We start from the raw sequence: 15,000 nt of genomic DNA on the forward strand, positions 1-15,000 counted from the left end.
TAGTTTTATATATAAAATAAAATTCATGCAACATTGCTTGAACAATCCAGTTGGCGTGAAGGATCTATAGAAGCCCGGTGAAGTCTATGGGTATTTTACTCCAAGTTTTAGTTCAATACATTTTTTTTTCTTTTAGCGACAAAAATGTTATTTTGCTTTACGTCAGCTCCATCTGCTTAATTCTCTTTCCATAAATCAGCAAACGCTCTGTTAACGTTTCGATAATCCGGCAGTCAATCTAATAATGACGAAAATCAAAACTTGTTCAAAATCAATTAAAAACTCGTTAATTAGTAAATTAAAGCAAGAATTCGAGTTAAAAGAATACTGTACAGTTAATTTAATTAAAAAACTTTACCTTTTTTTCTGTTCAGTTTCTTAAGAAAATTTCAAACACTTTACGTTGCCTTAAAATCCATAGCAAACATGATCATACCCAAACTAGGCTCAAATGTGCGGCTAATTTATTGCAGTGGAACATTAGCAGAATTTAAAAAACACAAACTGGTGTGCTGGTGCATCAACTTTTGATATTAAATTCAAAATATGAAAAAATAATATTTCGTGAAAAATCAGGTGAAGATTAAAAGAAAAACTTGAAAATCATGCCAATCAGATACGAAGCATCTGAATTTTAAAAAATGTAAACTAAAAATCAATGATAAAACAAGAGATTAACGTAATTTGTTGTATTATTTTGGCTGCTTTGACCATTTTAAACTATAATTGCACAAATAAAGCATCATTCTATTAAAAATGACAGTTTCAAGGGTAATGTTGAATACTTGAACAATTGCTTATATATATCAACATGTAAACGAATGTGTATGAGCATAAATGCACCTAACAGATATACATAAATAACACAAATATACATATATACATGCCCTCCCCCAACACGCACAAACACATACATACATTCATACATACATATATAAATTATATATATACATACATAATGTGTGTGTATGATGCTTGCATTTAATTTTTCGTACATTTCAGTAGACTACGTGGTTGCGTTTCGAACTAATTTCCTTCTATCCATATAATACACACACACACAAAATATATATACACACACACACACATATACACACATATATATATATATATATATATATATATATATATATATATATATATATATATATATATATATAGAAATAATCAACACACAATCATGTATGTATGTGCCCACTAGATACATACATACATATATATATATATATATATATATATATATATATATATATATATATATATATATATATATATTTATATATTTATATATATATATATATATATATATATAATAATATATATATATATATATATATATATATATATATATATATATATATATATATATTAAAAAACTACGCAGTTCTCTGACGGTTATAGAACACTTACAAAACATACCATCCTTCAAACAAGCAGTGAATCAAATACGTGTAAAACACATTTCCACGAATGAGATGGAAAAAACACTGATATATGATAAAATTAGAAACGTTGTCTGACTACACTATAGGACGCTTATTCATATATTGGCAACAAATCACTTTCATCAGTTTCATGGTGCGTTAGTATCCTCCTGATTTCTACGACTACTACTGTGCTGGTATTAGTATATACTAGTCCTATCTAAAAAAAGACTCTAAGTGAACTGTTTTCAAAATTTTTCATCACTCTACAGAGTTGAATACTAATGCACTTATGCCATGAAATTATTATTATTACCATAAGCAAATGTCAAGAGATTATTACCATTATTATCATTATTATTATTATTATTATTATTATTATTATTATTACTATTGTTATTATTCCTCCTCTTCTTTTTCTTTTTATCATTATTATTACAGTAAGAAAGAAACTCTGCTTAAACCGAACTAAATCTCTCTCACGATTTACCTTGTATTCAAAGAGAGAAGCAAAAGATAAGACAGATGAAGCGTATTAATCAGCAATAATAATATCTATCATCCACACATTATTATTATTATCATTATTATTATTATTATTATTATTATTATTATTATTATTATTATTATTATTATCCACCAGCCCTTTACGACTCCGAAAGATTCTAATCGACATGTATTAATAGTCCTGTGCATTCCGCCATTCGAGGAGGCTGGACGTGCGACTATATGAGAGAGAGAGAGAGAGAGAGAGAGAGAGAGAGAGAGAGAGAGAGAGAGAGAGAGAGAGAGAGAGATAAAAATTCCGGCAATTAGAAACTGATCGGCGGTAATTAGAAATAGACAGACTGTAATTTCCTGCCGATCCAATGATGTCGAGCTATTTCATTAATTAATACATTTTACCATCGCTTCCTTCTGGTACCTGTTTCGCTATTTTTAGGGCATTTAAAGGAGGTTGGGGGGGCGGGGCGAAGTGTCCGACAACATCTCAAAATAGGAAATATTTTTTTTGCGACAGATAATACAGAAGTAGAAACATTCTTCTGTCTAACACATTTTTTATAAATCACTGCAACATCATAAATTAAATGAAACAAACTGATTAGACATTCATGCAGTTAGTTCTTTTTCCTTTGAGCAAAGCGTCTCTTGTAAGTGATAAGTATATTTGTCACGTAATAACTTCTTTAATTCGAGTAGTTACTGAACTCCATTGCATAACACTTGCGAACGTTGAAGTGATCTTAATTTTTAGGCAAAACAAATAGCTACGAATTTTTACTGAGCAAACAATATTCTAAGATTAATTTCCTGATAAAAAGTTAATAACATCCGAACAGTAGATGAAAGTCATATTATAAAATCCTTCAATTTTACAATTAACTCTTCAGCCTCGGCAGGGGCACCGGCCCTCTAAGGACATTTATTTCAAGTTTCCTATTCTTCCAAAACTTTATGAAATTCAGTACCTGATAAATGTCCTAAAACTGCTACTGAAAAATCACAAAAAAATAACATCAAGACTGCAGGCTGTGCTTAATAATTTGGTTCCCCACAGCTAACTTTTCGAGCATCTTTTTTTTGCTGTCTCCTCTCTTCACCGGTTCCACCCATCAATCCTCCCTTCTACCGGTTTCATCTACTAACCCCTTCCCCTTCACGGTTTCCCCAGGTAATACCTCTACACCTTCCACTGGTTCCCCACATTAAACTCCTCTGCTTGGACCTACAAACATCCAATCAATCGCCTTGTTAATCGGCTCCACAACCAATCTCCCTTTATAACGCTTCAGTCAATATACCCCCTTCCCATTCATCAGTTCCATTAGTAAAACACTTCCCTCTACCAGTTCCACCAGCAAATCCCCCTTACTTTCTACAGGTTCCAACACCATTCCGTCTCCTCTCTAAGTTCCACCAGCAAACCCCCTCACCACCCCCGCTATTCCTCCAATAAATCCCTTTCACTCATGTGACTGCACCAACAAACACTCTTTCCCTCCACTGGTTCTCCAACAAAACCTTTCTTCTCCAACAGTTCGACATGTTCAACGACATCCCCTCAGATGATTCCACCAATGAAACCCTTCCCCCTACAGCGGTTCCACCCAAAATACCACACGCCAAGCCCCCTGAAGGCCCTTCCCCTAAAGCAGATCTACTTCCCCACCTCTTCCTCTTCCCCGTCGTACGGACGAGGCGACGGCCGGCCGGGAACGCTGGCCGTTGCAACCGGCCGCACCGGGGTCGGCAGCCGTCAACAGGCAGTTCCTGTGACGTGACGAGGCGGATGATGGCACATTAATAGCGCCAATTTGTAAAACATCGAACTCCCGGCTCTGCCGAGCTTCACGCAACGGACCGCTTTTTTCTTTTTCTTTTTGTTTTTTTTACTCCCTTCTCTTGTGTGGATTTCTTTAAGTTGTCAGGTCGTTTCCTGGGCGTGGAAAACCTCACGACAACGCCTGCGACGGGCGGTAGAAGGATAGAAGGATATATTGACGAGTAGAAAGGAGTTTACTCTCAGCGGTTGACGCTCGATTCATAGACGAACAAGAGAGACATATTTTTTTATTCATATTTTCTCTACTTTGCACAAGAGTCGGAAATGCTATGCAAGAAAAATAATCAAATGGTTTTCTGAGGGCCGGGGACTGCTCTTAATAAAAATAAAAAATTATTCAATAAATTTGTTTATGGTGTTCCAAACACTTTCTCATTAGTTCTTATAGGTTAATGTATATTCCAGTATATGAGTATACGTTAAACATCACTTAAATAAACATACATAAATATATACAGTTAATTATATGTGTATGAAAAATATATATATATATATATATATATATATATATATATATATATATATATATATATATATATATATATATATATATATATATATATATATATACATCCTCTATGCATTTCTCTATATGTATGCATACATACTGAGAATATTTATCAAAAAGAAGTTTACAACAAACGAACAATTGGCTTTATACAGGGTCTTGCTCTTGAGGAGAAGATGTAAAGCATTCTAATTAGTCTTTGCCCAGGCACCTCATTTGAGAGGTTTATGGAATCATATACTGGGTACTGATGAGAATATTCGGTAACCAATGTAGATAATATAGAGATGACGAAAAGAGGACAATATTAATATTCTCGTAAAGTAATAAAATTTTTAATAGAAATTAGCAAATATGAGTATTTGCAATGAAAGACGCTGCTGCATTGATATAGGTAATGGAATCTCAACGTAAGCTCAGTATGCACGGGCATTATTATTTATTATTATTATTATTATTATTATTATTATTATTATTATTATTATTATTATTATTATTGTCAAATGGTACATTTTTGAAACCACTGGTTGCATACTCGATGAGTAGTATTATCAGTAATAATAATAATAATAATAATAATAATAATAATAATAATAATAATAATAATTAAGACGACTTTCCAATTAGATCAAGTTACAACAAAAATGTATGATAAAAAAAATCTCAAAAAAGTCAGCATATTTTTTCCCAAAGAAAAACCTCTACTTCACAGAAGAGCGAGGAATGTCAATAGTCAAAAGAGGACAAAGAGCAAGCAGTTCTGACAAAGAACTCGACAAGGACCGAAAACAACCTGAGGGTACTGCGGGGCAGCAGCTGTCCTCAAATCAAAATTAATTGACTGCATCTGTAACATCACATTCTTCTTTTTATGCGACACAGCTGATCGTATGCATCAAATACCAGATTGCTTATCCGTGTCTTCTTTGTAATCTGCATGCGTGAGTGTGTGTGGAGAGAGAGAGAGAGAGAGAGAGAGAGAGAGAGAGAGAGAGAGAGAGAGAGAGAGAGAGAGAGAGAAAAGGATGGTTCACAAACATTCCAAATAGAATTAAAATCCTTTATGCTCTGTTATCCCCACCACCGACGCTGAAACACTTTACGAATCAAAAAGCCTCATGCCGTCTGTGAACCCTGAATTCTCTCTCTCTCTCTCTCTCTCTCTCTCTCTCTCTCTCTCTCTATATATATATATATATATATATATATATATATATATATATATATATATATATATATATATGTATGTATGTATGTATGTATATATGCAATGTAGGAACCCATAAAACGAAACTAATATCAGATTAACCCGCCAAGCATCAAAACTTTCCTATATGAACTCTCCCCCCCCAATCCTCTCTCTCTCTCTCTCTCTCTCTCTCTCTCTCTCTCTCTCTCCCAGCCAGTGTGTCCATTTCCAAAAGGGGTATCAACAATTCATTGCGTTGCACAAAAATAAATTACACGCAAGAGGATCCTCCTGCAAAATAGATGACGTGAAATTTGCCCGGTTGAAAACCATATGAAGTATGGATAGGATATAATCGTATCTGGACCTGGCTGGAGTGAAATGACTTTGTTTTGTCCGTGCACGTTTTTTGGGCGCTCTCGCGCGCTTGTGTGTGTATGTGTGCGTTTGTGTGTATGTGTGTAGTTATGCACCTGAAAATGGGGACTTGGGATGGGATAGGCAGGCAGGTGTAGGAAGAAGATCACAGGGTCAGGTGGACCGTGTGTGTGTGTTTTTTTTTGTTGGGGGATTTGTGTATGTGCATATGCACCTCGGGAAGAGGGAGGGGTTGGACTCATGGATTGTGGGGAAAACGATGGGGAAGAGGGTGGGGTGGACTGATGGATGGGGAGGGGTATTGGGGAAGGTTTGGAGAGGTTTGTGGGGGTGTAGGGGTGGGGTAGAGGCAGGTCAACTTGGCTAAAGTCGGACGCATTGGCCATTATTTTTCCACGACTGTAAACAAATGCATTGCTTTTAGAGTGGTATTTGGTCCAGGGCAACAAAATCTTCGCCCTGAGTGCATTCAGGTCTACCCCATTCTTCCAGTGGCGTCCGTATGCATTTGTGGGTGTCTGGTCAAATAGGCTCGGAGTCACTTAAAAGATTTAAATGAATGAAGCGATGAAATGCTCGGCCATGACGTCATTTCCTTTGTTTATATATATATATATATATATATATATATATATATATATATATATATATATATATATATATATATATATATATATATATATATATATATATATATATATATATAATATAGCCTTGAACACAAAGTTACTCAGGACACAAAGTCCAATCTCCCAACACCCAACACTATATATATATATATATATATATATACATATATATACACATAGTATATATATATATATATATATATATATATATATATATATATATATATAGATATATATATAGATAGATAGATAGATAGATAGATAGATAGATAGATAGATATAGAGCCCCGAACACAAACTTACTCTAGACCCCAAGTCTAATCTCCCAACGCTACTTTTATTGATGTACCAACCTGCAGGAGCTCCAGGAAGGTGCCCCGCCTGGAACTCATCCTACGTACCTGCGAGAAAAAGAGGACAAGAATTAATAACAGGAAAATGCTGAGGGTTGATAAACTTTCTCTTGATATCTTGTTTAAAGTTTCTAGAGATCATTTTACTAAGTAAAGAAAGAAAGTTAGTTTTCACCACAGGTATCAAGGAAAGCATCAAATAATAGGAAAATTTGTACTTTATATTATACATTAAGGACATTACAAAATATTGCAAACTATTGTTGCCCATGTTTCTGAAAATTGAAAGATGGCACCGCATTTTTAAATTTTCAAATTGCGCTATTCATCTATTAATTTTCATTATTTTTCCTTTCTTAATCAGTTAAGATTGCTTTTTGAATTACTATTCCTTTCTTAATCTGCTAAAATTACCCAGCAATTATTCAGTTTCTTTTAGGTTACAACCGCTACCTCGCGTTTGTTTTGCGCAATTACAGTGGGTCGTTTTCCTAGTACATATAAAGGTATCAATTTATATTCCTATTAGAGAAAAACGCTCCAATTCCTGCTGGTGATTCACACACACAAAATGCGTAATGAAACTAAAATTTTGAAGAAAACTATTCAGAAACATCCAGCTTACAAAGCATCATCAACTGTTATAAATTAAACCTTATGTTATCCATAACAAAATCGAATCAAAACTATATAATACCACCTATTAAAATGGCTCATAAAACGAAACTCATCACTCCTACGAAATCGATTGACTAGCTAATCACCTGAAAGCAATAATTCGTACCAGTTACAGAGCACGAAATAAGGCCAATCATATTAATACTCATTTATACGGCTTTCCACTTCAGATAAGTCCAATTCCAGCAATCTTAGTGCTAATTTCATGCAAATGTCTCGTCGATAACTATTTTCGCATTTTTTGTGTACCACCGCAGTCCTTTAAATACAAAATAGCAATGAAATTACTCGGGACACTTTTCTAAATTTCTTACCTCCTTATATAATGAAGATGCGTCTACACTCGCCAGCGTACACTTACACACACATACACACAAAGTAATATTTTAAACATCCTCTTGCAATCATTTGAGTGTATTCTAAACACCAGCGTTTCCCACAAAAAAAAAAAAAAAACAGTATGAGTTATAAATATTCCTTCGTCAAAATTCGGGTGTGAAAAAACTCATAATAGATCCTTATTTTCTTTATGCAACTAAACACTTGTTACGTTAAGCACAAATAACTGATGAAAAAATATCATAAGGAAACATAGAACAAACTCTCTAAAAAGATGAAGCGAAAGAAAACTACAATTCGCTGAGGTTTCCAAACCAAGGTTCGGTAATGCACCCGCTTGCGCCAGGCGACCGAAACCTGATTTTTATAAAAGTAGGAAAAAGATCCAATACGTAGTAAATTATCGACAGAGTACGTTGTAATTCAAAATATATAAAAAATAAAAAAGTTCACTATAATTTTTAAAAATTATAGGGATAAATATTGTCATCATTTTACAAAATGCTTATAAAATTAAAACGCATGAACAATTATTCATGAATGTACATTCCAGAATCTGAACTATTTAAAACAATGCAATTTAAGAAAGCCACGGAAATTGATGAAAGCATTCTTCACACGAAACAGGCCGTCTGATCACGTTGGTGAAAGCCTCCTTATCAGAGTGAATGTATATACTGTACGTACGTCTACTGTAATGGTGGATTTTCTTCACCCAAGAAAATGAATGATACAAAAGCAGGTAAGCGTCGGGAAGACCTCCATTGAGAGTAGGAATCTCCAAGAGCAATCGAGGAATTACTGATATTTTTTATTGATCAAAACAGTGGTTATTAAAGTAAAATCATCCATTCCCCGAATTCTTTTGTACAACTTACCAACGCGCGTACGGGTACAGATGCATGGTTAAATTTACTGTTGAGTGCGCATACTTATTATTTAATATACATAAATACATACTATTAACGGCACATATACAATTAATATAATGTGATTTGCGTGTTAATAAAATATTCGTGACTCATCGCTATAAAGACTACATATATAAATAACAAGAAATTCAGCAAAGATAATAATGATAATACAGACTTCATAACGAAAGAAACGGAAAAGTAATAAATAAGAGGAGGGGCTACGGGAAGAAGAAAAAGAAGAAGTAGAAGACGGTGAAATGAAGGAGGAGGAGGAGGAGGAGGAGGAGGAGGAGGAGGAGGAGGAGGAGGAGGAGGACTGGAGTGAGGTGGAGGATGAGTTAGGGCCAAAGGATTGTCCTCAATGGTAGGTGAAGGCCAAATCACCACCCTGGTTGACAGGCACTCCGGACACAGACTCGTAACTCGCCGCGTAATTACTTCGCCAAAATGCACATCGTAATTGACCCAGACATGTATGAGAGCGAATCCATATTTTTAAACATAATTTCGGGCCACTAATGACTGGATCGCTACGGGGGAGGAGAGAGAAGGGGGGCTTGTAAGCCCTTGAGGGAGGAGGAGGAGGAGGGGGAGGAGGAGAGGGGCCATGAAATAAATTATACTCGAGATACTCAAATGCTCATTTCCGCAATACCATGAAATTCACCAGCAGCCTCATTTCGCCCATCCTTCCCCCTTCATCCACCCTACCCATCCACCTGCCCGCCTCCACTACCTGTATATACCCTCTCCACACTCACCCCAAACCCAGTCCCCCTACTAACCACCCCGCCATCTATGCACTTACCCTCCACTCAAGTTTCCTTTCTCTCGTAATATATTTAATTAATGTCGTAAAATACAGGTAACGACGGATATGATATACAATTATATGTTTGTATCATTATTATACATAAGTAAACACACACAAAGAGAGAGAGAGAGAGAGAGAGAGAGAGAGAGAGAGAGAGAGAGAGAGAGAGAGAGAGAGAGAGCCTTTACACAAGGCAAATCCGTAGACATAAATCAATGAATCGAATTAATTAGCAACCTCCTTTTATCAAGAGTCAACTCAGACTCCATCTAGTGACAGTGACACTGGTTTTCCGGCCGACTGGGAAAACACCTGACTGGAAAAACTTCCCTTACGATTAGCAGTTATCCTTTATCAGCCAGCAAACTCCAGTTGTCACTAACAATCTCCTTAAGGAATAGTAACCCCCATTTTATTATGTGCGGAAACTTTCTAACAGCAAACGGCTACCTCTAGTTTATAAAGAGGGGGCCTTCTTCCTATTACTTTAGCACAAGATGTATCTTTGACGTCAAGAACTATGGTTATTGTGTTGCCATTTAGCAGAATGAAATCAGTCTTTTCTATAATGCTAACAACAATTACAGCTGGTCTTTCAAATTCAGGAGGATTGCTGATAGCGAATTATCTTGCGTCACAACTGCCAGGATCCCTCGCACCGAATTTCAGGAGGAAATAGCATTATTAAACCTTCATACAAGGAGAACTGGGTAAGCTATGTTTGACGAAAAAAAAAAACTTCAACTAATGAGATGAAGCTTGGAAAATGCCAATCAACAGACATTAAAGAAAGAAAGTAACAAAGAAAGAATCAGTAGGATATGGAGAAACCATTATTTAAGGTGACCCATGCTCTCAGAGAGAGAGAGAGAGAGAGAGAGAGAGAGAGAGAGAGAGAGAGAGAGAGAGAGAGAGAATGTTCTTACTAACAAGATAAAACGCGATGTTTTTTCTGCCTATCTCTTTCCAAACAGGCCTGTAATCCTTGCTTAAGAACCGACCAAGGAGTACAAGCTGACTTGACAAGCGAAGGCAAACTAGCAAGACCTCTTTGCCATTTAGATAAAAAAAACAAAAACAAACAGAGGTGTTTTAAAGTAGTGAGATGAATTTTTAGAATATTGAAGGTAGAAGGTGTTAGAAAAACACAAAAATGTTTACGTCATAATCACACAAACCAAGTAGATATATATAAATTTGGTACTGAGGATTGAAAACGTAAAATTTATATATATATATATATATATATATATATATATATATATATATATATATATATATATATATATATATATATATATATATATATATATATATATATATATATATATAATATATGACAAAATTAAAGCCTTCCTCATAATCACGTCAATCCTTGTCAACTGATTCACTGATTCCCTTTGCACCAAAGAAGGCAAGTGACAAATAAAAAAACAAAATAAAAAACGATAGGATACCGATGAATTTGGCTCACGTGGGCAGGCGAGCACGGACCGGCAGAAGGACGTGTCCACAAGGACTAATTAGGACGTTATAAAGTTCGCTTGATCTAAGGAAACACACGATAAAGTCAGTTGACGGTAAGAATAAAAAAAATCTCACTTATTTTTTCCTTAAATAGTTGCATTCTAAAGGTAGCATTGACGAGTGGATCATCGCTATTTATAAATCTTTTGCAGAAGTTTCTTTTACTCTTGGCGTTGAAGTTCACTAATTAATTACGTCTGTACATTCATTCATGCATTTCATTAAGGATGCATGCACAGCTCATTATCATATTAATCATTAATTTCATCTGTTAACATTGTCGACCACTAATTAGGTTTATTCACTCATCTATGAAAGTAATTACAGACATTTATGAATTCGCAAAAATAAAATTGTATAAAAAAATTCTATCTTGTAAACTGAATAATAATGATTTAAGGAATGCCCTGAGTAAGTGGAGGATCGAAGATAATAAATAAACAAATAAATGAATATATATAAATAAATACTTATAATATATAATATATAATATATATATATATAATATATAATATATAATATATATGAATAAATATAAATATATACATATATACCAGCTGACTAAGCTGGCGTTGCCCAGGAAGACTCTGAAGGACTCAGAAAAATTTTCCTGCACCTCCTTGTACTGACTGTCCCTTTTATCCAGAAATTACTGTGCTAACTGGCCCTTTTATCCAAATATTACTGTAGTGACTGTCCCATTTATCCAGGAATTACTGTGCTGACTGTCCCTTTTATCTAAGTATTACTTTATTGACTTTCCCATTTATCCAAGTATTACTGTGCTGACTGACGTGTTTATTCAGGTGTTACTGTATTAACTGTACCATTCATCTAGGCATTACTGTGCGGACTGTCCCTTTTATCCAGGCATTATTGTGGTGACTGTCCCGTTTATCCAGGTATCACAGTGGTGACAGTCCCATTTATCCAAATATTACTGTACTGTCTGTCACTTTTATCCCGGTATTACTGTGGTGACTCTCCATTTTATCCAGATATTACTGTGGTGATTGTTCCATTTATCCAAGTATTACTGTGGTGACTGTCCATTTTATCCAGATATTACTGTGGTGACTGTCCATTTCATCCGGGTATTACTGTGGTGACTGTCCCTTTGGTCCAGGTATTACAGTGGTGACTCTCCATTTTATCCAGATATTACCGTGGTGACTGTCCCATTTAGCCAAGAATTACTGTGCTGACTGTCCCTTTTATCCAGGTATTACTGTGGTGACTGTCTAAACCTTGATACAGAATTATTAACCACAGGAAAGAAAAGCATTTTCAATAATATATTCCTATGGTATCGAGCATATGAAATGAGGTATGATAAACCCGTAGAGTTTTACGCGTGAAATAGGGTATGATAAACCCGCAGAGTTTATTTACCACATAAGTTACAAAGGGAAAGAAGAAGGGGGAAGGGGAAAGGGGTATGATACCTACCCTATTATCTAAGTTGGGTCAAATGATGGCCACCTGCCAAATTTTGTTTAGATCGGTCAAGCGGTTACCACAAGAGTTACAAAGGGAAGGGGAAGGGGCTACGGGTTTGAAACCTAGTCCATTTTCTAAGTTGGGTCAAATGATGGCCACATGCCAAATTTTTTCTAGATCGGTCAAGCTGTTACCACATAAGTTACAAAGGGAAGAGGGAAGTGGAATGGGGAAGGGGAAGGGGAAGGGGAAGGGGGTACAGGTTTGAAACCTACCCTATCATCTAAGTTGGGTCAAATGATGGCTACGTGCCAAATTTTGCCTAGATCGGTCAAGCGTTTCGGACTTCTATAGCGCACAAACATATGGACAAACATACAAACAAATATACAAACAAGGATACAAACATTCACCTTTATATATAAGATATGAAGTAACGAATCGGGGCATTAGAAAGAGTGACAGTTACTCGACAGCAATAATAAAAAAAATACTACTCAGACAATGGCAAATATAAGAAAACACAAACGGAAAAACTGGTTTATCTTATGTAATAGAATGACCCAGAAATGAAAATAAATAAATAAAGTTTAAGAGGCTTCTTCATAAAATGGGACTCTTAATTGGAATATTAAATGATAATAAAATCTGCTTATTAAAATAGAGGAAACCAAAGAAATTAGAGTAATGTAATACAACTTGAAAATGCTTTACACATTACGTCATTGTACCAGCAGACTAAAAACATCTTTGAAGCCTCATGAATAGTGTTGTACAAGTATAATGCGAATAATCCAATTTCTCCTAAGCTACACATATTTAGTCATACCACATTAACCCTCAAATTTATCATTCTTAATTTAGCATTAAGGTAAAACTTACTTCGTTCGATTCAATAATTATAATAAATACACGAAGTTATTCAAATGGATTCCCTTCAGTATTTTAAATTATTCTTTTAATTTTCGCTTTCAAACACTGGGGCCATTGAAGGAGTAGCTACCTCCTTGCCTTAGTATAATCGTAATACTGGACTTTATCCAGGAAAACCAGAGAGTGGGAATTTTCCACAATACACTCTTTCGAAATAACCAGTTTACCGAGCGGTAAAAAACAAGAGCTATTCAGAAGAAGAAGAAGATGAAGAAAGCCGGAAACTGACAGCAAGGATAATTCACTTGAAAAAAAAAAAAAGTCGGGGGCCGTTGAAGAGCAGAAAGATTTCAGAGTCCAAACTCTGAGTATCGTACACGAAAGCAGAAAGACATCATCCCGAGAATCGTCGCTGGAGTGTCGTACCTGATAACACGAGTTATCATGTACTTTGCGATCATAAATAAAAGCAATTAAGGTGTGTCTTGTTGTCGCAGTCTCTTTAGGTTGAAGGTCGCGATTTCCGATCTTAAAAGGGAAGCCCAACTAACCCCTCCGCGAGAGCCTAAATGCGAAGTGCATAATGTCTGTGTTTGTTAAAATAACAGACAACATTTAATCATAAGGTGTCTACCAAGGGACGCACATTCGTGAAAATGCTTCCGGCCTCGCGAAAGGGCTAGTGGTTTCAACGATAGATAATTCAGGCCAGAAGCAGAGGCCAATCTACTTGACATTTTGGAGTAAGGGCATGTGCGCGATTTGGAGGTTACTCATAACTGGTTGAAAGGCACAAAGATCACCAAGTATTTCAGGAGCTCGAAACAGGGCTAGAGTGTTCACGGAGGAAATCAGCGGTCTGGGCATGAAAAACTCTCTCTCTCTCTCTCTCTCTCTCTCTCTCTCTCTCTCTCTCTCATTTCAAAAGAAGTACGTTTCATTCTATATTCTACAACCCTATAAGGAGACAGTTATCATAAGAATCGGATACATGTTAAGCTCTTCCGGTATACGAACGCTGTCTATAATATATATATATATATATATATATATATATATATATATATATATATATATATATATATATATATATATATATATATATATATACATATATACAGATAGATAGATAAGTAGATACCAACACTTTTCATAGCATTCATACATAACGAATTTGACGAATCAGATGCCGTGAGTCAAGAGTGGGAAAACAATACTCTGCAACAAAGTAACGTCTCATCAAAAGAAACAATACAATCCTCAACTTTACCGGAAAGGAATAAGAAAGAATGGCATAAAAAAAAGCCGTAATGACTGACAGTCAACTTTTTAAATAACGACCCATAGGGTCGAAATCGGCCACCAAGAGGAAGCACTCAAGACGTAATCTTAGAACGGGAGAGGTGCACAAATATATGGTCGCCGCCATCGCCGCAGACAAACGTGTGAAAAGGATTTCATTTGGGCCAAGTGCAACTAACGTTTATGATAATCATAAAGATACATAAAATAAGCTAAAATGGATATCTGTTGTTAATATGCCTTGCGAATCGTTCTAACCTACCCCATGACCCTTATTTTCTTTCT

General features: G+C 35.4%; 1 protein-coding gene across 2 annotated transcripts in view; it reads right to left on the reverse strand.

Moving 5' to 3' along the window:
* LOC136828426 (zinc finger protein rotund-like) overlaps window positions 1-15,000 on the reverse strand; it is a 505,572-nt gene that overhangs the window by 381,377 nt on the left and 109,195 nt on the right. For both annotated transcript variants that reach the window (XM_067086470.1, XM_067086471.1), the window contains exon 2: window positions 6,829-6,876. In XM_067086470.1, the coding sequence (XP_066942571.1) occupies window positions 6,829-6,867 (39 nt within the window). In that variant the 5' untranslated portion in view covers window positions 6,868-6,876. The remainder of the gene's footprint in view (window positions 1-6,828; window positions 6,877-15,000) is intronic.

The sequence above is a fragment of the Macrobrachium rosenbergii genome, chromosome 42 (genome assembly GCF_040412425.1).
Source record: "Macrobrachium rosenbergii isolate ZJJX-2024 chromosome 42, ASM4041242v1, whole genome shotgun sequence".
Lineage (NCBI taxonomy): Eukaryota > Metazoa > Arthropoda > Malacostraca > Decapoda > Palaemonidae > Macrobrachium > Macrobrachium rosenbergii.